Below are 24,614 nucleotides of genomic sequence, written 5' to 3'. Positions count from 1 at the left end.
CCGTTCTACTTAATTTACGAAGTACTGAGCGATTAGCAGCTTACGTTACTTACTTTACGAACTCTTCTTCCAGTTCTTAATGTGATCCACCATGGACGAGATTTGTATACCGCAAGAGCCGAAGTTTCGAAAGTACCTGAATATTGATTTTAGTTGACCGAAATTTGCATACAGAACTCAAGAAGAGCTGGGAATGAAAAGAGCCCACGGAGAAAGATGGAGCAAAGAGGTAAGACTAACCAGGTCTAACTATCAGGCACCCGAGAGGTCATAAGCCTTAGTACTTGGGATAATCAATTCTCAAACTTGGTTATAATATTGAGCAAACACACTTGCAAACAAAGAATATACTTAAGACGAATTTGGCTGATTACGTAATAAAATTACCATAGCCTGGAGCTAAGAAACACTCTTGTCCTCCACTGACCAATTCAAAAGGTTACAACAATAAGTATTAGCGTAGAGGTTTTCAGCAATACATAAAAAGGAAAACAAAGAAAAAGAGAAAAAACAACTTCACGGAATTTTAATTAAAATCTGAAAAGACGGTTAGAAAAAGACCTTTATCGTGATTCCTTGCGCGAAAAAAATTTTCTGAATACTATGGTGTGTCTGAAAGGATTTCAAATGATTATGTGATTTCTTAAAACAGTGGTGGATCCAGGGGACCAAGCTGAGGCCCGAAGGGCCCCACAAAAGAATTTTTGGAGACCTGCATGGTCCCCCCTTATCTCAGGGTCCGGATCCGGCACTGTAAAATACCTCTAGCATGAGGCAAGACGAGGCAGTTGCCTCGTCTTCATTTTGACCTTTTTTTTTTTTTTCGAAGAAACTTCAGCTCACTGAGAAGGCTTAAAACCTGTTCCCGAACAAGGATGGCTAATGCGAGGCTGTACGGGCTTGCTTTAGCGTACATTCATAAACCAACGGAAACTGACAGCAGTTCAGTTCAGTTCTAAAGAGATGAGATGCCTCTGGTCACAGACGGAATTCCTTAGCTTTCAGTAAAGAATAAACGACGGGCAGAAAACTTTCACTTTTCTAACTGTTAAGGGAGAAGTTTATTTCTCTTAATCGTGAAAATTAGTGACTTCTTAGTCCTACAAGTATAAGCCATGGCAGTATTATGGCATGGCTGTCTCAAAATTGAAGAACATAAGCAAGAGTGTATCGGAACAAATAATTGATAAGTGAGCGTGATTGGGTCGTGATTCTGTATATCATCTAAGAACTAACTTCAAAAAAACTGTTACCTAAGACTTCTCCCAATTACCTACAGTATAAAATCCATAAACGTTGGCTACTCTCGTGGATTCATTTTATTGTTATAATACGTGTTACAACATTTGACTAAGAATGCTTTAAAATGCAGATGGTCATTAACTTGGCACCAGTATCACTAAGCAATAAAAAAGTGAACTTCTACACTTGCCCAAGATTGACATTTGTGAAGAAAAATGCCACGGAAAATGCTTGCAAGAGCATTTCTGAGCCTCTAGATTTCAAACTTTTCTTGGGGGCATGCTCCCAGACCGCCTTGCTTCTTGCTTCTTGTTCTGAAGTCTGGTTACGGCCTTGAAATAGCTGTTCGTTTTATTTTGTGAATGAAGTAATGTGTACAATGCTAAATTAAGCATCAATGAAGGAAACTTGAGTGTAAGTGTTTGCTTCCTAACTGGCTTGCATAGTTGCGACGTTTCTCGCCTTCAGCAGAAAAGAATTGTCAAGTGCCTTTTAACGTTGTTGCTATGGTTACGCTTACCCTTTCTTGTTATTTTATTACACAGGATTGATTTCATTTTGACGTCAATCGATAAAGCTAACGAATACGCATGCAAGCGTGACAGAATAACTGCTGTTTTCTTTATTACCATATCGATGTCGTTAAAATGGTGTTCATAACCTTTTAATGTGTTTTAAACGAAGTAGATGCAATCAAATCGATTTGAAGGTGCGTTGGATACCATATGAAACTTGTGGGTATGTTTAGATAGGATTGAACTCCGACTTATCGCGAGTATTTACTGATACATTTGTTGTTAAGCAAAGGATTGATTCAGTAAGGTAGGACACAGCTTGAGTTGCAAAAAATCGCTTTGCGTTGACGTTAGGTAGTTGACTTCTAAGATTCGATAACATCTACTTTTTCGAATTCGGTTCAACTGTCCTTTGATTTCATAGAATCGCTATCGATCCTGTAAAAAGCTGTCCTTGTAGTAACCTGATTATGTTGTGTTATTCATGATCTTTGATCTCGGATCCACAACTCAGTGATGTTATTAGGCGACGCTGACTCCTGTTGTTTTTAGCATATTGCAGCTGATTAAATGACTGATAAAGATCATTTACCTGGCTTCAAAGCCGTATGCCTTGATAATAGTTCAAGTCTAGCACAACTGGCACTCATCCCCGGGGGAGGGGGGCGGGGGGGGGGGGGGGTACTCAACAAATGTCTCCGCCCCGAGGTCCAACCCCTTACGCTTTTACACATCATTTTTCATAAACAAGGTACCACTTTTGTATACGTTCTATTGACAAATGGTACCCCTTCACTTACCTTGTTTAGAACTTTCCATCCCTTTTAACTGCTGTAAATGCACTATCTTTTAAATAAGAATCAATCACAAAAATAGAACGTTTTCACGACTTTTTAAAGCCATGAAATTCTTCTGTTAACCCTTTTGGGCCCTTTTACAGACTCAAATGACAGATTTCTTTACCCTTTTTTATAAAATAACTGAGATAGTACGCGTGATCTGATTGGTCAAAAACCTATGGTTTATTATACCGGTAAACCCATAGAAAAAGGCATCCGGACCACGAGCCATAAACAAAACCCGCTATTGATCTGCAAACAACGATTTTAGAAAGGCTAAAAAACAGAACAAGTTACTTACTCAGCCCTTCTTAATATTAAAAGCGTTGGTTTCCACATTTTATTACTGAGCACAATTCGCTACTGCCATAGCTTTAGAAGTTATAAAGTACAAAGCTGGAAAACAGTTTACATTTCACGACGATGCCAAATCGCAGAGAAAGACAACAACTGTGTGAATTTCTGGTGTAGAAAGTCTCTAGGAAAACTTAACCATGTGCCAACAAGCAACAAAACGGATAGTTTTAGAATTCTTGATTTATTTTATCTAAAACTTAAATTTCTTAATGAAAGAAATTGTTCCAAAAAGAGATCTCTGATCAAGATATGGTACAAAATCGGCCGCTGTAAGTTGTAAACAAGCTGCCAACGATGATGAAAAATGTCAGAGTTTCGGGTTGGTTTTTTCCAACATTTGCACAAATTATTCGGTGATATCAATGCCATAATTAACCTACCTCAAACCACCTCACTTCACGAATCGACAAATATTAACGCCAATATGTGGCTACGGCAAAGAAACCGTTCTCCACCACTGACATATTTCCATCGGTCGTTGTACGTGCATATAAAGTTACATGCGACAACTTCGCAAATGCAGCCACGTCATTACCGCAGCATTTCTTGATCATAATAAAGTCCAGAAAACAGATCTTAAACCACTGCGGCTTGTTAAAAGTGAATGAAGTCCTCTATTACAATAGCTGCCAGTTCCGTCTGTAACAACGAAATTCTTACGGATCGACTCAACAAAATACAGCTGCGTACAGTCTGATGTTCAATTAATTTCTACTTCTGTAGTAAACAAACCATGAACGTATTCTCTCATTTAACGTTCGCATGAATATGTGTTGACTTTTCCTGTAAAACAGCTTTCATAAGTTATCATGTAATGAGTGCAAAAACTCGTGTTTTGAAGTGCTGCTGTTTGTTGTTTGACTGAACTGAGTTTTGAGAAAGTTCAACGCTATTAAATCGTGAGTCATGATTGGCTTATGATGACTTTAGAGAGAAGACGTGACTTGATCACGGTACTAGAACCATATTTTTTACCTAAAATACTCCATTCTACTAAAAGTTATTTTATAAAAGCAATAGACCACACTTTCTATGGGTTTACCGGCGTGATAACCCACTTGGGATGTTGGGAGAACACTCGAAAAGCTTGTAAATCACTCGCCTTCGGCTCGTGATTTACAAGCTTTTCTCGTGTTCTCCCAACATCCCGCGTGGGTTATCACGCCGGTAAACCCATAGAAAGTGTGGTCTATTGCTTAAATATACTTCAACTAGTGAAATCCCTACCCTTTCATATACCTGAAGCCTGAATAAGATACCCCTTTTGGGTGGACCCTCCCTGTATAGGCCATCACAGGGAGTAGCCCCCCAATTTTTCGACACCATTAAATCACTTAAGAAAGGCAAAAGACACAAGGTTTTTTTGCTGATCTCCAATCAGAGAGCACTCAGGATTAAAACAGATATCTTAATCATTTTGCAGACGTTAATTCTACCAATCAAGTGTTGTAATGATGGCGCCTTGTACTTATGCCATCTTGTATGTCTTACTGGCTGCACCCTTTTCATATTTGATCTGCGAAGGTAAGTATTCTTTGGTGAAGAATAGAATTCTCCCCATGAAAGGTACCGTAAATCCTCTATTAAGCCCCTAGGGGCTTATTTATTTCAAGCCCCATTTGAGGGGGTGTAGGGGGGGGGGGGGCACTTAATGAAGACAAGGGGGCTTATATTAGAGTTAGAGGAGGGCTTATTTAATTTAGAAAATATGATGGTATCAGTTCCCCATAAAGTAACTAGAATACAAAGTGGAAAAGTTCAAGTACAAGAAGGTTGGAGGTCATGCAGCAGAGGATCAGGATCAAATCTGAACTTCTAGTTGGTAAATAAACCATCCCGGATCAGTCCACACAAAGTTTTACAGTCGTGATTGATTAATACAGTCTATCATTTATTAGTGAAGAATGATTAGGGGAGGGGGGGGGCTTTATAGAGAGGGGGATTCTATTAACTTTCTGACCCTGAAAAGGGGGGTCTTAATAGAGGATTTACGGTAATTGCAGATAGTTTGGGACTCTGGGTTCGATGCTGTGAGTTCCAGATTCCAGATACTGTCACACCTACTCCACATCTTTCCCTTACCCACCCAGTCTAAAAACAACAAAGTAAAGGGTTGTGAATACAGCTGACTCTTTCAGCTGAGGTCTGTTCAGTTCACTTCATCCTGCCAACTATACCATGAGCAGTTTACCAGACCATGTGGTCCCTAGATCGTACCCAGGCCCTTTGCAGGCAATACCACTAGGTCCAGTGCAGGTCCTCACCTCAATTTTACTTGAAGTCCCGGGGAGGGGGGGGGTACTTGGGGTAAATTTTTTGGGTATGTGCTGCTGGATTATCAGAATTCCTTCCTCATTGTAGTCTATTCTGTGGCCATACTATAGACCCCATCTTAGTCACTTTAGGAAAAAAGTAATTTTCACAATCCCATCTTAGTCACTTTCTGTTTATGCATCTACTTTATAAAGCCTTTTAACTAGGTCATCCTGACATGAACTGACACATTTGTTAAACTTACTGTGGTATAAATCTTTCTATACTTAAACTTCTAAATACCTGAATTTTCTGACACCAAAATCCTAAAAATGTGCGACCCCATTCTAGTAACTCTTATAAAATTATAAAAATGCAACTTTATAATAGTTAATATAGTCGGGAAAATGAGACCCCATTCGGCGGCACATACCCATTAGCCCACTCCTAGGAAGTACCCCCGCCCCGCCCCTCCGGGACCTGAAGGATATGATAACTCCTCAGTTTAGAGAATTGATTCTTCTTTTCTTGTCATCGCAGGAAGTGCGGTATGCTATAAATGCGACTCTAAATCGGACGCCGGCTGTACCCCTGAATCGCTCAGTGGAGTGGCAACAACCACATGTTCTAGAGATCATGAGTTTTGTGCGGTTTACAAGAAAGAACCACCTGGAAACAGTTCCCTTCATCAGTATACAAGATACTGCGCGTCCGAGTGTAGGAGGTTTAATACGACATATACGATAGGAAGATATCAGAAGACAAAACATTGCATACTGTGCTGCGATGGCGACTTGTGTAATAACTACCTTATAGACCCTTGCAATCCTAAATCCAAAGTAGGACGAGTGGAATACGGGGCGTTAATTATTGTACTTATCACCGTTATAGCACTTTATACTTGAGCGCCGAGGGTAGATTCGTGGCTCGATGGTTTGGCTTTTCCACAGTTTACGGTAGGCAAAATGCTGCCAACCACTTTCTTGAGCAATAGACTTATTCACGATACTCGCAATCTTTGCACGCGCTTAAGGATTGTTGAGATAAAAGCAATGTCATGTGGTTTCTCAGGGGAGCAAACAAGTGAAGAAATTTGCCAATGCAGGAAATCGTGGTCGAATTTGCTAATTATAAACAACAGAAAATGAAGAACTTTTGATAGTAAAGACGATAGTGGGAAACTGTGGGTGGAAGTGATCATTGTTACTTCTTTGAATGCAGTAGCGAGCAAAGATTTCCTCCCAGCAAACAATAATGATGTAAATTTTGTCGAAATTCGAAGGGGCGTGGCTAGGGTTGGTGGGCGGGGGCTCGGGTGCCCATGACCTCCTTCGTGATGAGCAGTGAGACCAAAATAGAGTAATTTACGTTACGTGGACTTAATTCATCTATGCGGCTATTTTGTAGGCTTTTCCCTCCTCCCACTCTCACTACTCATCCGAAAAAATGTCGCTTTCAGTAAAACACGGCATGGATGCGACATGCCAATCTGGTAAGAACCCTTGGTGTGACACAGTGACACCTTCTCTTTGAAAAATCCTAGCTATGCTCCTGTATGACTTTTAAATTGTCGTCTGGTTTTAACGGAATAAACAAACTCTTCCGCGATAACTCGTACTGGCAAATTTTATCACTTCTGAAATACCGAGGGCGCTTTCCATTTAGGAAAAAAAGAGGGAATTTTGGTGGGAGCAAAAGTGGAATTTCCGATTGGTAAAAAGTTGTTCCATTTGGTCGTAAACCCCGGTACGTCGCTGCGCCCGACCGTGGCCGCCTGGAACTGGTACAAACTACGAGAAATGGGTACATGGAACACGAATTTCCGTTCGGGAAAACGGTCCCATCTTTCTAGATTTTCCACTTTTTCTGGGAATTTTCCAGTGAGAAGAACCGACGAAACGTGTTCCATTTACCGCCGAACCGGAAATTCCGGAAATTTTGACTGCATGGAAAGCGCCCCAAGTGACATGAAAATATCCCATGAATCCTAATGCGCGTGCAAGGATAGCGGGTATCATGAATAAGTCTATTAGATGTATAGCAGAGGCAACTGCGACTTTTCGTACGCGATGCTCCTTTCTTGAACGGGTGACCCAAGCATAGCATTTGAAAATCCTCAATGAAGAGCAAATATTGTTACCTGGTGTTGTTCGACGGACAGCGCGATTTGAGTGGTTTAACATCGTCTAACCTAACACTGACTTGACATTACCGCGGTTGTTGTGGTTCAGTTTTATCCTTGGTTCAAATTTTATTTTCGTTTGTTTTAAAACCATCATCATACTGTAGACAAGGACATTTTCGTCCTCAGGGTAAAAGTAGGTCTTAGTTTTGACCGAAATAGTTCGACGTTATCTCAACTTCTTCATCAGTTTGATCATGTATTTAATGTTCTATTCAACTAACGGTCACGTGATGATCGTAAATCCTCAATCATGTGACCATTTTAGCGCGCGATATATGGGAGATAGGTCCTGTTCTTATACCTGTTCACTACTGTACTTAACTCTTGGATGCGTGGTGCCTCCTAAGCACCTTGTACACCTCGTCTCCAGTGCTTTTCCCTTAAAAAATGGGAGGGGCGGTGTCACAGCGTTTTGGGCATCCCCCGGTACCCTCCCGGGATGCCCAAATCGCTAGTGTTTTGGTCATCCCCTCCAAAAAAAATGCTGGATTTCGCGGGAAAATCGAAAACGTTTTAGAGATGGCTTCCGCTAAAAATCGAAATCTTTTCTGGTATCTTAAAAAGAAGGCTTATCCGGAAGGCTTTACAAAGCAAAAAAACGACTCTGCGAAAATTTGCGAAAAAGTTCGAGTATGACTCAAAATTAGAGTCCTTGTTCTACGTGGCCAAGGAGAAGGATGGCACAGCGCTTCCACGACTTGTTATCACCGAGGAAGAGAAAGCGAGGGTCTTCGAAGAGTACTACTCTGCTCCTTTCTCTGGACACGCCGGCCGCGATAATACTTTTGCACCCTGTGAAGGTTGTTCCCAAGGTGTGGTACTTGGTCGCAATTGATTTAATAGAAGCCCCTACTACATCTCAAAACGGCAACAGTTTTCTCCTGTCCCGTAGGTGCAAGAGGCCTCCGTATAAATTGTGTGACAGCCTTTCGTGTGTCAAGTAGCGCTGCGGGGTTAAGTTGTAAAGGCCTCAAATGTCATGCATACTATGAATTCAACACCGCAAAACGCAGTTTTATTCATGTTTGTCTTTTGATTGTTCTGTTTAGTATTCTTGTTTTTGGCTGTTTGGAATCAGACGATCGCAGCTGCCGGTGATTGCGGCATTGCTCGCTTGTAAACAGTTCTATTAAATAAAATTGAAGCTTTGCAAACAATAAAGCTTTGTACAGCGAAGCGATGTTATGCGGTTGTAAATTTCAGTTTCGTCATGTTTTGAGCCAACGTTTTCTGTCTATGGGTTTTTTTTCTGCGCAATAAACCCGGCGAAACGGTGTCAGACGATATAATTCTAACATGCATCTACACTATTCAGCCGTAAATTCGTGATTGACAATCCCGACTATTCCCCAGTCTGAAATAATTTAGGCAAAGTCGAAGCGATGAGCGTTTTGGGCATCCCCCACCGGGGATGCCCAAAACGCTAGGGATATGGGGATGGGGATGCCCAAAACGCGGGGATGCCCATATCACTGTGACAGCGGGAAAAGGAAAAAGGGGAAAGAGGAAAGTACTGGAGACGATCGCGAGGTTGAACTCTTTGTGATCCTCTGATATCGTCAGTCGCTATCAGACATTACCATTTCGCCAGGAGCCGATTGCATTTCGCCTCATGTAAGGTAATCCAAGACGGTCTTGGATTCTGGATTTAACGCCGTGAATACCGGATTGAAGGTACTGTATTCCAGTCCTTGTCAGTGGATTCTGGATTCCAAAGCCCAGGATTTCGGATTCCATGAGCAAAGTTTTTCTGGATTCCGGAATTCGGAGTCCCTTAGATGGCACGAACCCGTACTATTAAACCACAACATTGTCATTGCTATAACGTTATTTCCTTGGATTAACTGCGCTCTTGTGTTTATACGTTGCTTACCTACCAGCGACTTAGCCACCGATACAGACTGCGATACTATTACGACATTTCGGACATTTGAGAATGTAAGTCGTGAAAGTGGACTATTTTATTTCCGACTTGTATCGTAGTTAATCGTCTATGTAAATTTCTCATCTGTATAATATGTAGACCGAGCTGAGTTCAATAAATTATCTTGTCTTGGCTTGACATCATCCAAGATTATACGTGCTATAGCTTATAAAAATTTCACCGCCAAGTCTTTGCGCGAGGTATGACGTCACAAATGACTCATTTTCGGGAATCTTAGCAACGCGTCAACGCTGAAGAAAATGGAGATCAGTAATCTGGGTCCGGCTTCTGGAAAGAGTCCTTTATCGACGCTTTCAAGCGTAAGACAACCTTTATTTTTCTCTTATTGAACGAGTTTAAGTAGGGTTACTTTCAAGTTAAGAAAACTGGCAGAAGTTATAAACGAACCCATAGACAATATCATGCATAGGACTGAACCTTGCCTTGCATTTCAGTTGCAGTGATGAATAGCAATGTCCGAACTTTGAGAGCAGGTGTTTTAACACGGTTTTAAAATCCCTCTGACTGGGTTTGAACTTGATTTTTGCTAAAAAAAAAAAATCTAGACCGAATTTTAGTACAATTATCTTTTTTCTTTCGATGAAAGCAAGAAATCTTTGCATCCACCGAGTACAAAAAATGCTGGGTTCGTTTTGAATATTTTTTGCTATATTTGATCAGCTCAGTTGTTTGCCAGTGACTATCTGCATATTTAAATTCAAATTGTTTATTTACACGATTGTCGCTTCATTTTAGTGAAAATCTTATCATAAATAACTGGCGAAGCATATACTCTTAACTAACTGAAAGTTAACAGATTTAGAGTGAGATAAAGTTTTTTCGTGTGGCGAAACAGAAATTTTACACTAGTGTACACACATTTACTTTTAGGTCTAAAGGTGTCAGGCATTCAAAACACTTCCCAGTATTTCGTATTTATTGCACGCTCAAGTATCTTATACGAAAATCGTTTTTGTAGAACTCGTTTTTAAACGCGTACAAATGCAAAACAACTTTAGATGATAAGGTGGAAACTACATAAACCTGTCAGTATAGGAAATCACACTAAGAAAATCCCAACTAATTTGCACAAATTCACAAATTTGAATGAAGCTTTTTGCTTGGTATTTAAGATTGACTGACGCTATCGCACGTTGAGAACATACCTGAGTATTCTTGCATTTGTTTCTTCTTGAATTTCCTGTTTAATTTTGAAAAAGACAGTATTCGTAGTTCCACATGAGGGAAAACTGTTGTCCCCGACTACTATCGATTTACGAGTTCATTTTTTCTTACTTCAGGGAAAAGACTAAGATGAAAACCGGCATGTATAAAACATTTTTTGCGCGATCTCCAGTTGACTTTACATTCTACTGATGAGTCCTTCGCTTGGTAGACTACTTTGTCTCGTGGTTATTACGGATTTACTTCAGACCGAAGGTACGTCATCGATCCTAGACCACCTGGACTGTTGTCATGCGAACGGTTCTTAAAGAAGAGATGGTATCAATTTTCTTTGGAATTAGCTTCCGCTGATGTCCTGGTTTCTATTTTAAAGAGTGGAAGTCATTTTTTTAACTGCTTTTTCGATCGTAATCACTCATTCCCATCTACCCTAACAACGGAACATAATTTAATATCCTTTGACGAATCTCATTCTAATTATTTTGCTATTCCAAAAGAGAGCTTTTGTATTTTCTGTTCCATGCGCATTGGCTCACTGCAGTACTGCAGTAGCACATGAGCCCAGAGTCTCTGTAAAAGAATTATTGAGGTGGGTTAACCTTAAGTAAACTAAACGTGACAGAGTGAAGATTCGGCTTTTGAGACATATTACAGAAACAAAATACATATAATAGATATATATATTCTTCAACACCAACAATTTGTTGAAAGTTACTCAGAGCTTTCGGAACCTATCCGGAGTCCCAGGACATTATACGTGAGGCTTACATAAAGTACCGACCTATCCGGACCCCTTCATCAGTGATGACGGTTTGTGGTTACTCGTTTGATCATGAGGCTACATTAAATTGGGGACAGGTGGTAGCCCTGATCACGGTTCATTTCCGGTCGCCGATTATGAATCTTTATGGCCTCGCTTATCTTGCGTGAAAGCAGGTGGTTTTCCTGGCCAATTATTTTTACACTGGCACAGTCGACGGACTCCGGTGTATAAGATATGTATCTTATATAACGGATTCACTTCCGTCCTGTTATTTACCAGGGGAAGCAGACGCACTTTTTATGGCAAATGGAAAAGAAATTTTAATTTTTCCATAATTTCTGACTCTCTTATAGGTGGTATTGTGTGCCATTACTGCAACTCTAAAGAAGGAGAATGCAGTACGAACTCTTTGTACGGAACGAGGGAGTACTCATGCGGCGGAGATTACCACCACTGCGCTCTGTACAGAAAGGTTTTGCCCAATGGAACTACCGCACAAGTCGTCAGAAGCTGCGAAAGAGATTGCAACAGACCCGTTATCAGATGGACCGTCGGCAAATACCAGAAAACGTCTCACTGCAAACTGTGTTGTGACAGCGACTTCTGCAACGGTCAGCTTAAGGATCCCTGTAGCAATTCGACTCGCTTGACCAGTAAAGAATTTTTAGTCATTCTATTGGTCATTTTAGGACTGTGTGCGTGATACAGTGACATTCATTTAAAAGGGGCTCAACAGGTCTATATTTGACCAAAACTATCAACTTTTAAAGGTCTCATTATCGCTAATTACAAACATTAATTAACGTGACGTTCCTACAGGTTTAGCGTCGACATTAAGCAAAATATTCACAAATATCGGCAAGTACAGTCAACTCTTACATTGCGGACACCCCGCCATAATGGACACCTCGATAGAACGGACAGCAGCTAAATCCCCGGCAAACACAAATCACAGACGTTTGACTGAAATAAACTCCCGCTATTACATATTCTCGGTAATGAGGACACTACCTGGAGGTCCCAACATTGTCTGCAATAAAGCCGGGGAGTTGACTGTAATTATAAGTGTTTGAAATTTGACAATATACAATAGACAGAGTAGTAAACCAGTCTTCTTCTCGTTGGAATTTGTGATTATATATTTATTTCAAATGGAGGCTAAGCCTGTAGAAAAATATGCATCTTCAGTTCTTTTATTCAGTGGTCATAGCGAACTCGAAACTGGACGAAACTGGACCATTATACTACTTCGAATATAATTTTTTTCTGGCTTTATTACAACACTTTATTATAGACTGCGAGCAGTCTCTTACATCGTGGTTTGCAATCGCGCTGAATGAGAACAAGAACTAGACGGATTTTAAGGGAAAAGGCGGACTGCAAGCAGTCTAACTTTATTACAAATTTAAGTACAAGTGAATAAGACAACTGTAACAAAAGGTACTGAGCGGCTTTCAAAGTTGTAATTATGATTATACGAACTGATTATATGTGGAAGAAGAGAATATTAACAATGAACAATGCAAAAGGGCTAAACAGAGGCAGAGAGCAAGAAAGGAAAGAAGAGGGTGTTAATGAGGGTACCCAATTCTCAGTTGACTGCTAGTTTTGGTTAGCCATCAACTTTTAGCTTGCCTACAGCGAATATTATTCCGTCATAGCTCGAATTTTCTTTACTTCAGCACGTCAGTCACTTTTGGGGGTAGGCCCTACTAAAATCAAGGAGTAAACTTACACGAATTCACATAAACTCCGCCGTATAGTACAATTTTAATTTTATATAAAGTAACTGAAAATATAGAAATTAAAAGAACATAATTATCTAACCTAAGTAGTAAAAATGGGTAAGCGATAGCTATTAAGACCCCTATTAATCGATTATCGCTGTAAGTACAAATTAGATAAGCTGTATAACCATCAATGTACATCCAGGCCAGACGCACCAGTCATGATCTCGTACTGATCTTCCCGACCTGGTCATGCATGTCCCGCTATAAACTACTTCAAAGTCACCTTCATCGTCACTCTTATTATCTGAATCAGTCTCGTAATTAACTGGTTGCTGTATGTCCTGTATCTTGTTTCAGTCCATTTTTAATCCTTGCAATCCATTGCAAGAGACGACGGGAAACAACATCAATGCCAAAATATAGTCTTGAAAATAACAAAACTGGACCAAGATTTTTGGAATTCAATTGATGTAAAAATAAAAAAAAAACGTTTTAGCTTTTTAAAAACATAGCAAATAGCATGACATAGTTCCGTGACGCTGGTGGGAAAGATCCCGCTTTATCTCGAGTTGATTCGCTCCTTATAGTTCGTCGTCAAACAGGTCGAAAGTTTTCTATCCAGATTCATCTTCTTGTGCCACTGTTTACACAGATGGGAGAGACATAGCTGAGAGTTGCTGACAAAGGCATAAAAGTATTTGACACGAGACAATTCGACTTTTTGTGAGTGTAGCCCACTTCCAATTCGTAGTTCTTTTAAGCGATTCTTTCACTGTGGTTCCAAAGTCTTGGGCGTAGTTCAAAGCTCTACTGAATGTTTTGTATTGAAGAGAGAAATCGTTTGCGTTGTCACTGAGAAGTTTTTTGTACCTCGATACAGACTTTGTCGACATACTCTTTCGCGTCCTCAATGTTATCTTTTTCGCGAATTTCAAAAGCGTCATAAAGATATCCTAGGGTTTTAAGAAATGAAACTGTTTCAAAATGATCGATTTAAACACGACCTTAATAGTGTCAATATTGAGAACTGCAACATCAGTTACCAAAACGATTTTTCGTAAGTACAAATTCCATGTACTTAAAAGAAAGATGCTGATTTTTGAGTCATCAAAACTTCTTTTTGGCCAGAACAAATGCTAACAGTCACAGCTTTTTTCTTTGGTTAGTAATGTTTAACTTTACGATCTTCTGGGTCCGTGAAAACAGTACTTTCCTTTTCCGAACACAGAAATCTTGTTGATATTCAACGAATTATTCGTTGAGTTGTCTACAGCCAGCTCTATGACTGACGCTTTCTGTTTGCCGGGTACTGTCCTGGTGCCTTTTTGCCTGAATATAGAAATATCAGTTAATGACTGCCACCAGGTCGTCAGCGAGACAGAAAAAAGTCAAAAAATAGCATTTTTGTTTGCAAAACTTTGTTGCTTTCAGTAACATCAACGATCGTATTAACAGAATGTCACTTAACTGTTACCTTTTCATTTCTCAGTTAATTACTAATTTTTTTTTGACCAATTGTCAGTTAACTACTGTTTTTTAGGCCAAATATCTGTTAACTACGCTAACCCCATGGGCACCTTCAAAGAAGGCTAGATACAAGGGACTTATCGGAGACACAAGGGAGAGCAACTTCAAAAGAGAGTTGAAGTTTTTAGATGTCGTTGAGTAAATTCCATTCTTCAGGTAAAGACTGATATTAAGCAGTTTCGTGAACGTGTATTCTGTGGATCGATTTAACGTATTCCACCGAGTGTTATTGTAGCCATATAATCAAGGGCAGTTATAACAACACTTCGAATGTCCTGGGTCGGTTGTTCAAAGCTGGTTAGTGTGAAATTTGAATTCAGATATTATTTCGGGTTCTCGTCTACAATTTGATGATTGGTTACCCCCATCCCCCCAAAAAGGTACAGAAATAACCGAGAAAATGCTTCTGAGCAAAAGAAAAAGAGACCAAGATTAAAATTTAACCCGAGTAAACGCTAGTCGGCCTTCGAAGAACTGGGCCCTGCAAGATTCTGTGAGATTTTTCATGGGGTCTCAGACAACAATAATTGTGATGTCATTGATGCAATTAACATACATTACGCCTAAAATACATACTGTCGTTTTAATTCCAAAAATTTTACGGACTGGTTGAAACTGAAGAATATAGCGATTGGATGAACGATACCAAAGGTAACTTGACTTGCTATGACATTAAACCAGAACCAAAGAGCGACAGAAGAGTGTAACTTATAACACGGTAAGTTTATTGTTCGATGCCTGTTTGAATAGCTCTTGTCAACTGCCTTGTTTTAAATATGATTGAGTGACATGGTTAATAAGACTCACTACGCTATTGAATAGATATACTTCAAAGAAAATGTCAGGACCCCGGCATGATAAGTTCGTGTAAATTATCTTGCGTCAAAATTTAGGCCAATCTAAATCATACATTTAAAACCTTACAACTGTTTTAATGTAAGATCAAATGATAATTATATAACAATTATTTCGTGTCTTTTATTTTTGCTTAGTATTATCTTTTCATCTAAAGAAAAGAGACGAAAGAAATAAATGTTTACTCTTGGCAGACGGTCGATTTTCCCTGTCAAAAAATACGTGAGCGAAAAAGCTCATATCTCAACGGAGTTCGCTCGATCTGGAAGCATTTTTGATACAATAAATATGCCAGCGTAATTTAATTCGTCGCACTTTCAAATATATTTGAGATTGCCTCTGAAAAGTTGGTGGGACCGTGACAACATAAAACCTTAAACCGTGCATAATAAAACAGAATTCCGCTTTTCAAATAATCTTTTAAAGAATCGCAGTAGCAAGCAATTGCGTTCGAAATAACAAAAATTGTAAATAAAGCTGCGGGATGTCACCACTTAATTAATATATCGCAAACGAGACTCTCATAGGAGACATCAATGTTTACAAACGTTGTTTTCTTTATTCAAATTTGCAAGGAGTGAGACAAAAGAAAAACTTTTGATTAAAAAACCAATGCGTTTCTGGTTGGCACATTAATATCAATAGGTTTCGTTAGCGTGAGTACCGTTGTTGATATCGGATATCGGACCCATCAATATTTGCATCTACATCAATATCAGCTTCAGTTTCATAGTCTCATAATATCGGACCATTGACATCATGATTGTAGCGGAGATCCCGCCCGTGTAGCGGAGCACCACGGGTTAATGAATGAATGAATGAATGAATGAATGTTTAGTCAAGGTAATAAAAGCACCGAAAAACTGTGTACGAACAATCTTGCTCAACGTCGGATCCAAAAAGATCGTGATCAGTCAAAATAGATAAAAATGAAAACGTTACAGTCACAGGGGCACCCAACGAATATTTTTCTGAAAATGAGCCGTTAACTACAGAAAACCAAAATTTAGATGCTTTTAAGGCATTTTCAAGCACTTTTCTGTGTTGCTGGAAAGAATTTATCTGTTCCTCACTCCCAGCAGGTTAGATGGCTATTCTCCCAGCCAGCAGAGTGGCCTTCTTTATGTTTGCCAGCCAGCAGAAAAAAAATATATCTGTATTCAAATAAGCGCCGCAGGGTTGCTTGGAAATTGCGGCGCTGATTCGAGTATATACGGTCAAAATAAATAACACACAGCCTTATCTCTCGCTTGTCAACCAAGAATAACAACAACTACAATGGTAATGAAAAAGGAACGTCACTAAGCCTTCCCTAGATGTACCTTTTGTGAATCCTATTCAGTCGAACTTGAATATAATACTTCAGGCTGTTTAATAGGTTTTGACAACCGTGAACTCGCGCTCCGCCAAAACCCGAATGTTTTAATTAAGAATTTTTTAACAGTTGTGTAACACTATTATGTAAGATGGACGAAAAGAATGCAGTTACCAAGAACATGCAGATATAACACTTTATTGTGACTATTGTCAACCTTAAGATACCTTTCCTTTACACCCCGATAAGTTTGTTCTGCAGTTGGCGCTTCCACAAAAAACCTAACACACTTAAATCTAAAAACAAGGAAAAAAAGAACCATTAGACGAATATTAAAGAAAACCTACTAAATCCAGCTGAAAGAGGTAAAAATATAATAATTCCAACAGACAAGTGTTTTTTTTGTTTAAAAATATTCTCTCCCTAAGAATGAATGGAATGTTGCTATCGACATCATCCATCACGGGCATGTAGAGAGGTTTAATTAAATCAACTTTTCCCAAATTTGGTTCTAAACATGGTTGAAATTGTGTCTTGTCTGTATGTTAAAGCCTTTTCCTTAAAACAGAGCTCCTCATTAACTGCTATTTATTTTTTTAATTTCTAAAGATACAAATACTGAATAAGGGCTAGGGCATTTTACTTCTTGGTTCTAAACGGTTGAGCTACTTTAACCGCATTAAATACAGTTATAATTGAAACATGCAATTTCTAGTGAAAAGTAAAAAAAAATTACATAAATGTACCGCATAAACCATGGATCAGTATTTGCAATCCACACTACATCTGCAACCTGCACAACAATCATTGTAAAATAGCACAAAAATTGAAGACAATTGTACACACATCAGCAGTAAATTTATGACCATGTCTTCAAATTAAACAAGAAAGCTATTTAGGAATTTATTAAAACAGCTCTGAGACGGTTGCCCTAGTTGAAACAAAACAAAAAAGGGGTAAATGATTTTTAAAAAAAGTTTAGAAGGACAAATAACTGACAATAAGGCCAGGCTAACAGCACCCATCGTCAGAAGCCTTACACAACATGTGGAAGAAGAGAGGGTCAAAAGAACCAACAGTAAAAGAATGCTCGTTGTCACAACTCTAGCCCCACCAACGACAGGAGAAAGGGTCGCAAGGACGAACAACCAAAGAATGCTCGTTGTCACAACTCTAGCCCCACCTAACGGCAGGAGAGAGGGTCGCAAGGACGAACAGACAAAGAATGCTCGTTGTCACAACTCTAGCCCCACCTACAGCGGGAGAGAGGGTCGCAAAGACGAACAAACAAAGAATGCTCGTTGTCACAACTCTAGCCCCACCTAATGGCAGAAGAGAGGGTCGCAAGGACGAACAAACAAAGAATGCTCGTTGTCACAACTCTAGCCCCACCTACAGCGGGAGAGAGGGTCGCAAGGACGAACAACCAAAGAATGCTCGTTGTCACAACTCTAGCCCCACCTAACGGCAGGAGAGAGGGTCGCAAAGACGAACAAACAAAGAATGCTCGTTGTCACAACTCTAGCCCCACCTACAGCGGGAGAGAGGGTCGCAACGACGAACAAACAAAGAATGCTCGTTGTCACAACTCTAGCCCCACCTACAGCGAGAGAGAGGGTCGCAAGGACGAACAAACAAAGAATGCTCGTTGTCACAACTCTAGCCCCACCTACAGCGGGAGAGAGGGTCGCAAGGACGAACAAACAAAGAATGCTCGTTGTCACAACTCTAGCCCCACCTACAGCGGGAGAGAGGGTCGCAAGGACGAACAAACAAAGAATGCTCGTTGTCACAACTCTAGCCCACCTACAGCAGAAGAGAGGGTCGCAAGGACGAACAGACAAAGAATGCTCGTTGTCACAACTCTAGCCCCACCTAACGGCAGGAGAGAGGGTCGCAAGGACGAACAAACAAAGAATGCTCGTTGTCACAACTCTAGCCCCACCTACAGCGGGAGAGAGGGTCGCAAGGACGAACAAACAAAGAATGCTCGTTGTCACAACTCTAGCCCCACCTACAGCGAGAGAGAGGGTCGCAAGGACGAACAAACAAAGAATGCTCGTTGTCACAACTCTAGCCCCACCTACAGCGGGAGAGAGGGTCGCAAGGACGAACAAACAAAGAATGCTCGTTGTCACAACTCTAGCCCCACCTACAGCGGGAGAGAGGGTCGCAAGGACGAACAAACAAAGAATGCTCGTTGTCACAACTCTAGCCCCACCTACAGCAGAAGAGAGGGTCGCAAGGACGAACAGACAAAGAATGCTCGTTGTCACAACTCTAGCCCCACCAACGACAGGAGAAAGGGTCGCAAGGACGAACAACCAAAGAATGCTCGTTGTCACAACTCTAGCCCCACCTAACGGCAGGAGAGAGGGTCGCAAGGACGAACAAACAAAGAATGCTCGTTGTCACAACTCTAGCCCCACCTACAGCGGGAGAGAGGGTCGCAAGGACGAACAACCAAAGAATGCTCGTTGTCACAACTCTAGCCCCACCTAACGGCAGGAGAGAGGGTCGCAAGGACGAACAAACAAAGAATGCTCGTTGTCACAACTCTAGCCCCACCTACAGCGGGAGAGAGGGTCGCAAGGACGAACAACCAAAGAATGCTCGTTGTCACAACTCTAGCCCCACCTAATGGCAGAAGAGAGGGTCGCAAGGACGAAGACACAAAGAATGCTCGTTGTCACAACTTTAGCCCCACCTACAGCAGGAGAAACGGTCACAAGGAAAAATGACCAATGAATACTCAAACATGAGCAAGCCCTTTAGTGAGAGGAATAGTGTTTTGTTTACATAGACTTACTCTACCGTCAGGCAGGTTAAGGTAAAAGAAGTTTTAACATGACCAAGTGGTTGACTGTCTGCCGCTATATGCAAAAAGGAAATCAAAGATCCATTGCTAAGATTACCAATATACACTATACAACACAGTTCAATGATGCATTCTCTTCACACCAACCAGGTTCATGTCTACAGAAACGGATGTCTTTTTATAAGTAAATTAATAAATTGTTTTTAAGGGGAATTTTCAAAGGTTTTTGTAGCAGCATCAAAGTTAAATTATCACTCTTTACATGTGTACGTTTCCATAATGTTCTTTTCTGTCCTTTGTTCCTTTGTACCAGGATAAATTAAATTTCACGATTAATCATTATGGTTGACTGATCCATTGACTACAAAAAGATGTTATGTTGACATTCATGTTCTGATTAATACCATAACATACATTATATAACTAAAGCAAAAATTACGCATAAAATAAATGTTTACCTGGGCTCAAGTCCTATCTCCTCCTGTCACTACAAGCTTAAGAAAAAGAAACAGAAAAACATTATTATTATTTTCATTATTACACCCATTTGTGCAGCACTAATTCCTGATGTACATGGCACAATATTACTCTACCTCTGATGACGAATATGGGTAAGATTAAATTTAGACAACAGACAAATCTAATCATAAAGAGGTCAGTGTTTGTCCAGGGTCACATCCAACTTCAATATGATGTATGAAATATCAGGATATCCACTGGTTAACATGGTATAACAATTGCATACATGTAATTTCCTACAAAATTCCTATTATTATGATCTGTTTCTTAGAATTATGTATTGAAATTACTGCAGGGAGAAAAGTGTATGCAGCACTACTAGGACTCAAAAGCTGAGTTTTAATCTCTTGAATGTACATGTAGAACTTATTCCATAGCATTTCCTTTTTATATCAATGAGAGCTATAACAATGAGAAAACCAATGGAATATTGTGTGTTTCAGTTAATATAAATCAGCCTAGATGTATTATTTCAAACTTGACCTGGTGCAGCCATTGTTTAATTCTGCAGAATATTTAGCAAATATATAGGTAGCAAATACAAAAACATGAATTCTCCATATAACATACTTCTGTTCTAGAAGTATATTGTTTTAATGTGAGGGTACATGGGGTGGGTTAATAAATCATAATGTAACTTCTTAATATATACAAATAGGGCTGTATAGGTAAAAGGATTACAGAAGATGAGCTTCTTTATGACTCAGTCAATTCTAAACATGCCCACCCCCCTCCACATGCATTTATCATTTTTTAATTCGAAAGCTGCAAATGCCCGCCCCTACTGTGGGGCCAGTAGATACATACAAAACCCCACCATGGAAATAAAAGTTGGAACAAATGCCCCAGTATCAAAGCAAAAGTTGCATGTACGTCACCTTGTAAAAAGCTGAAAATTGTTACTGTCAAACTCCGAAAACAGTGAGCACCTGAAAATTTTCAGGATTGTTGATTGTGTACTGGCCAATAGGAATATGCAAGCAAAACTCTAAACCACAAACTAATTACCATTGCTGTTTGTGTGTAAGTTATCTCACGCCTAATTATTGCCTGATTCTCGTAACACAATAACATTCCATAAATATTTCTGGTGTTCACGGTATTGTGAGTTTCACAGTAAACATACTTAACAACTTAACTCAGGAACCTTACAGTTTTCCTGATATCCATACAGACCCCAAAGACACTGCAAAGAGGGCAACTTTACAACCCAAAATTACTTAATAAGATAAACTTTCCAGGGTAGACTTGGCAAACAGTATGGCATATACAGAGTACATACATAAGTACAAGCTTAGATGGTACCCCTTAAGGGGGAAAGGTTAATTAAACAATGAAAAATTTCCAACCCCAATGATGCTTTTGTCAATTAAAAATGCCCACTGTAGGAACAAAATGCCAGAAAAATTCCCAGGGAGAATGGGTATGCTTGGAATTGACTGAGCATTAGGATAAATGAAATAAATATATTTACATGTACAACTACACAGCATTTGAATTGAGACAAAATCTTTGCAACAAGTAGAAGTAGAACACAATAAAAAGTTTAATTATTAACTGGGCTAAAATCCAAGATAAAAAAAAAACAAAGAAAGGATGATGTTCTGGAATCGAAAAAATGCAACTTTTCAAGAACACAATGAGTCGGATTTTGAATTGCTGTTAAAACTCGTGGTAGTACATGCTGGCTGTTTTGTTAGCTTTTTCAAAATGTTTTGTTCACGTTGTCAAGCATTATCAGAAAATATTACAGCTCAAGGTTCAGTATGAAAGCCACTGTAAATAATTAAAAGCAAAATAAAGAAACGACACCAATTAATATGCACCGAAATAATTCTTTCACAACACACTCCTCAGAAGACTCGATGTACATAGCCTGTGAAAAATCCGTTTCTCCTCGCTCTTCGCCGCTGGGGAATCGCGCGAAACGTTCCCAGCGGCGAAGAGCGAGGCACATTTTACAGTTAAAGAATTTGAATTCATTACTTATCCTTTTTATCCCCAGTATCTCGTTCGCGCTTTTCGAAATGGTTTCATCCGAAAACCACCAATACACACTGAAACTAAGCCAACCCTTGAGTAAAAATAAGACTAAGAAAAGAAGAATCGTTTTGAAAAGCTATCTAACGGCTGCGCGCCAAGGCCTTCACCGAGACCGAGAAGCGATTTTAATGGCATTTAGTGACATGCAGATAAGTAAGACAAGGGAATTAAAAATAACATGCATGCATAATAGTAGACAATATATTCAGTATATTCAAAGAAACCTTACCTTTTGCATAAACATGAATCTCATGAATCGTCCTAACCGCCAGTGAACCGTTGCCAGTTATCCAGTGGCGGAGCGTAGCCTGATTTCGAATTTCTAACAACGGTGCCCACGTGCAGATTTTTTGATCAGCGGTAAATAAATCATAAGCGCGCGACTCCGCGCGCACAATTCGCGCACATAGAGGAGCCACCTGAGAGGAGCCGATTACTCCTGATACCCAGCTGGATATATACCCAAGAAAAATTTCTAACAAATTAGAGGGATAAAATATCTCCAGCAAGAATTTTTGATACATTTGATAAATTCTCGACCGCAGATTTAAGACTTTACTTCCCAGCAGAACAGTCGAAACCTCAGTTCCCAGCCAGTAAAATTTTCTCTGTAGAACAGATATTGTGAGGAACAGATCCGTTGGGTGCCCCTGCAGTCAAGAAGACTTTTGAAAGTGAAACCATGACATCAAGGAATGGTATGTTACTAGGTGAATGTGAGACTCACCACATCAAATCTCATATCACTTGTGAAACTTTTCATGTTATCCATTTGATTCAATGTCGCCTATGTAATCTAAAATATATTGGAGAAACTAAACGTCGCCTCAAAGACCGTTTTAATGAACACAAAGACGACCTATACTCAACCCTACTGGTAATTACATCCATACTGCAGTTTCAGAACGCTTTCTTACCAGTAATCATTCCGACAATCATATGCTTTTGATTCCCATTGAAAAACTTAAAAATGAGCGTGATTCTTTCAGGAAAGCACGTGAAGCCCACCTTGTCCATAAAGCTAAGACAATTGAGCCTCTGGGCATCAATAAACGTGATGAACTGTAACTAAAAATAGCATATCTTTTATTTTTTTGTTATCTTGTCTTTTTAAGTAGCCACACCATACCGCGTCATATTATGTAATTTCCGGTCATTATTTTACTTCATATATATTTCTGTAAATTCGTGATATCTCAATAAACCTGATGAAGATTGGTATTGGCCAGTCGAAGAATCGCAACTTAACTTTGATCAATCCCTGCAAAAGTCTTCACGAATGAATGAATGATGATACAATATAGACTTGTTACAACTTTCGGAAAGTCTAGATACAATACAATACATTTATTTATTCTCCCATTTGGGTTTTTCAGAATTAATTTACAAGATTATTCACTACGTATAATGTACGAAATAGGTAAAAATTACATGTATTAAACACAATTAAATTTGAATGCTAGAACTACAATTATAAAAAATTAAAAAGCTTATACTACTACATGAGAAACTTCTGCAATTTGATTGGCTTAGAGCAGTGGTATTTCAGCTTAATTTGAAATACCTACATGTGAAAAGGGTAGTAGGGTAGTAGTATAAACAATTAATAGCATGATTTGTACGTGATATTTGGCATAAATACCACTCGTGATATTTCGAAATTGTCTCAAATTTCACTCGCCTAACGGCACATGAAATTACGTATAACAACTTTGAAATATCACTCGTGGTATTTATGCCAAATATCACTACAAATCATGCTATTACCTATACTAATAAAGAATTAATTACAAAGATTAACAAACTATGGGTAAACTTTCTATTCCCGCATTTTTATTGTCTCAAGCCTGGCACTCCTTTTAAAAACCTCAACAGAGGCAGAGTTTTGTAATACCATCAGGAAGACTGCTCAAATATTTAGACGCCCTGAAACGGAAGGCACACTGTGCGGCTGAGATTCGAAACGGACGTAGGTTATTAATAAGTATATTGTTCTGTCTATTGCAATACGAGTGAGTTTCTGAGCGTTTTACAAAGTTAGTACTTATTAAGTAGCTGGGCACAAGACCATTGAGACATTTAATCATAGTTTCATCGTGGAGCGGTAGTAGCTCTTCGATGGTGAGCCAACCAAGTTCATGTAAGACTGGTGTAATGGGATCAAACTTTGTGTTAGTAAGTATACTGCCGGTAAAGTTTTGCATAAGTTGTAGTTTATGGATGTTTTCTTTAGAAGTTCCAGACCATACGGTCGAGCAATAGAACAGTTTGCTAAATACTAAGGAATTTAGGATGATGTTACTGGGCAACTTGGAGATAAGTTGCCTCACCCCAAACAGGACAAACTTAGTTTAATTTTTCCACGATTGATCAAAAGGTGGTTAGCGCAACACCATTCCGAAACATGTTTGAGATCCTCAGCAACGTGGCGTAGACAGGAATCAATGTTCTGAGACGCGAACGAGAAATATATCTTTGTATCATCAACGTAGGATTTGATGTTACTAAACTTGATGACTTCGGGTAGATCATTCATGTACAGAC

General features: G+C 39.5%; 1 protein-coding gene across 3 annotated transcripts in view; it reads left to right on the top strand.

Annotated features, from left to right (window-relative positions):
* The first annotated feature begins 1,806 nt into the window (after positions 1-1,806).
* Positions 1,807-24,614, top strand: part of LOC140936287 (uncharacterized) — a 26,962-nt gene continuing 4,154 nt past the window's right edge. Inside the window, exons 1-4 of one of the 3 annotated variants that reach the window (XM_073385734.1) lie at positions 1,807-1,951; positions 4,377-4,477; positions 5,747-5,923; positions 11,617-12,119. In XM_073385734.1, coding sequence (XP_073241835.1) covers positions 4,405-4,477; positions 5,747-5,923; positions 11,617-11,966 — 600 coding nt within the window. In that variant the 5' untranslated portion in view covers positions 1,807-1,951; positions 4,377-4,404 and the 3' untranslated portion in view covers positions 11,967-12,119. Of the gene's footprint in view, positions 1,981-4,376; positions 4,478-5,746; positions 5,924-11,616; positions 12,120-24,614 lie in introns of those variants that run through there. The other 2 variants (XM_073385735.1, XR_012165371.1) reach the window with 2 other exon arrangements.

This window comes from Porites lutea, chromosome 5 (genome assembly GCF_958299795.1).
Source record: "Porites lutea chromosome 5, jaPorLute2.1, whole genome shotgun sequence".
Lineage (NCBI taxonomy): Eukaryota > Metazoa > Cnidaria > Anthozoa > Scleractinia > Poritidae > Porites > Porites lutea.
Note: the sequence above shows the minus strand (reverse complement) of the source record. Positions and strands in the feature narration are given on the sequence as shown.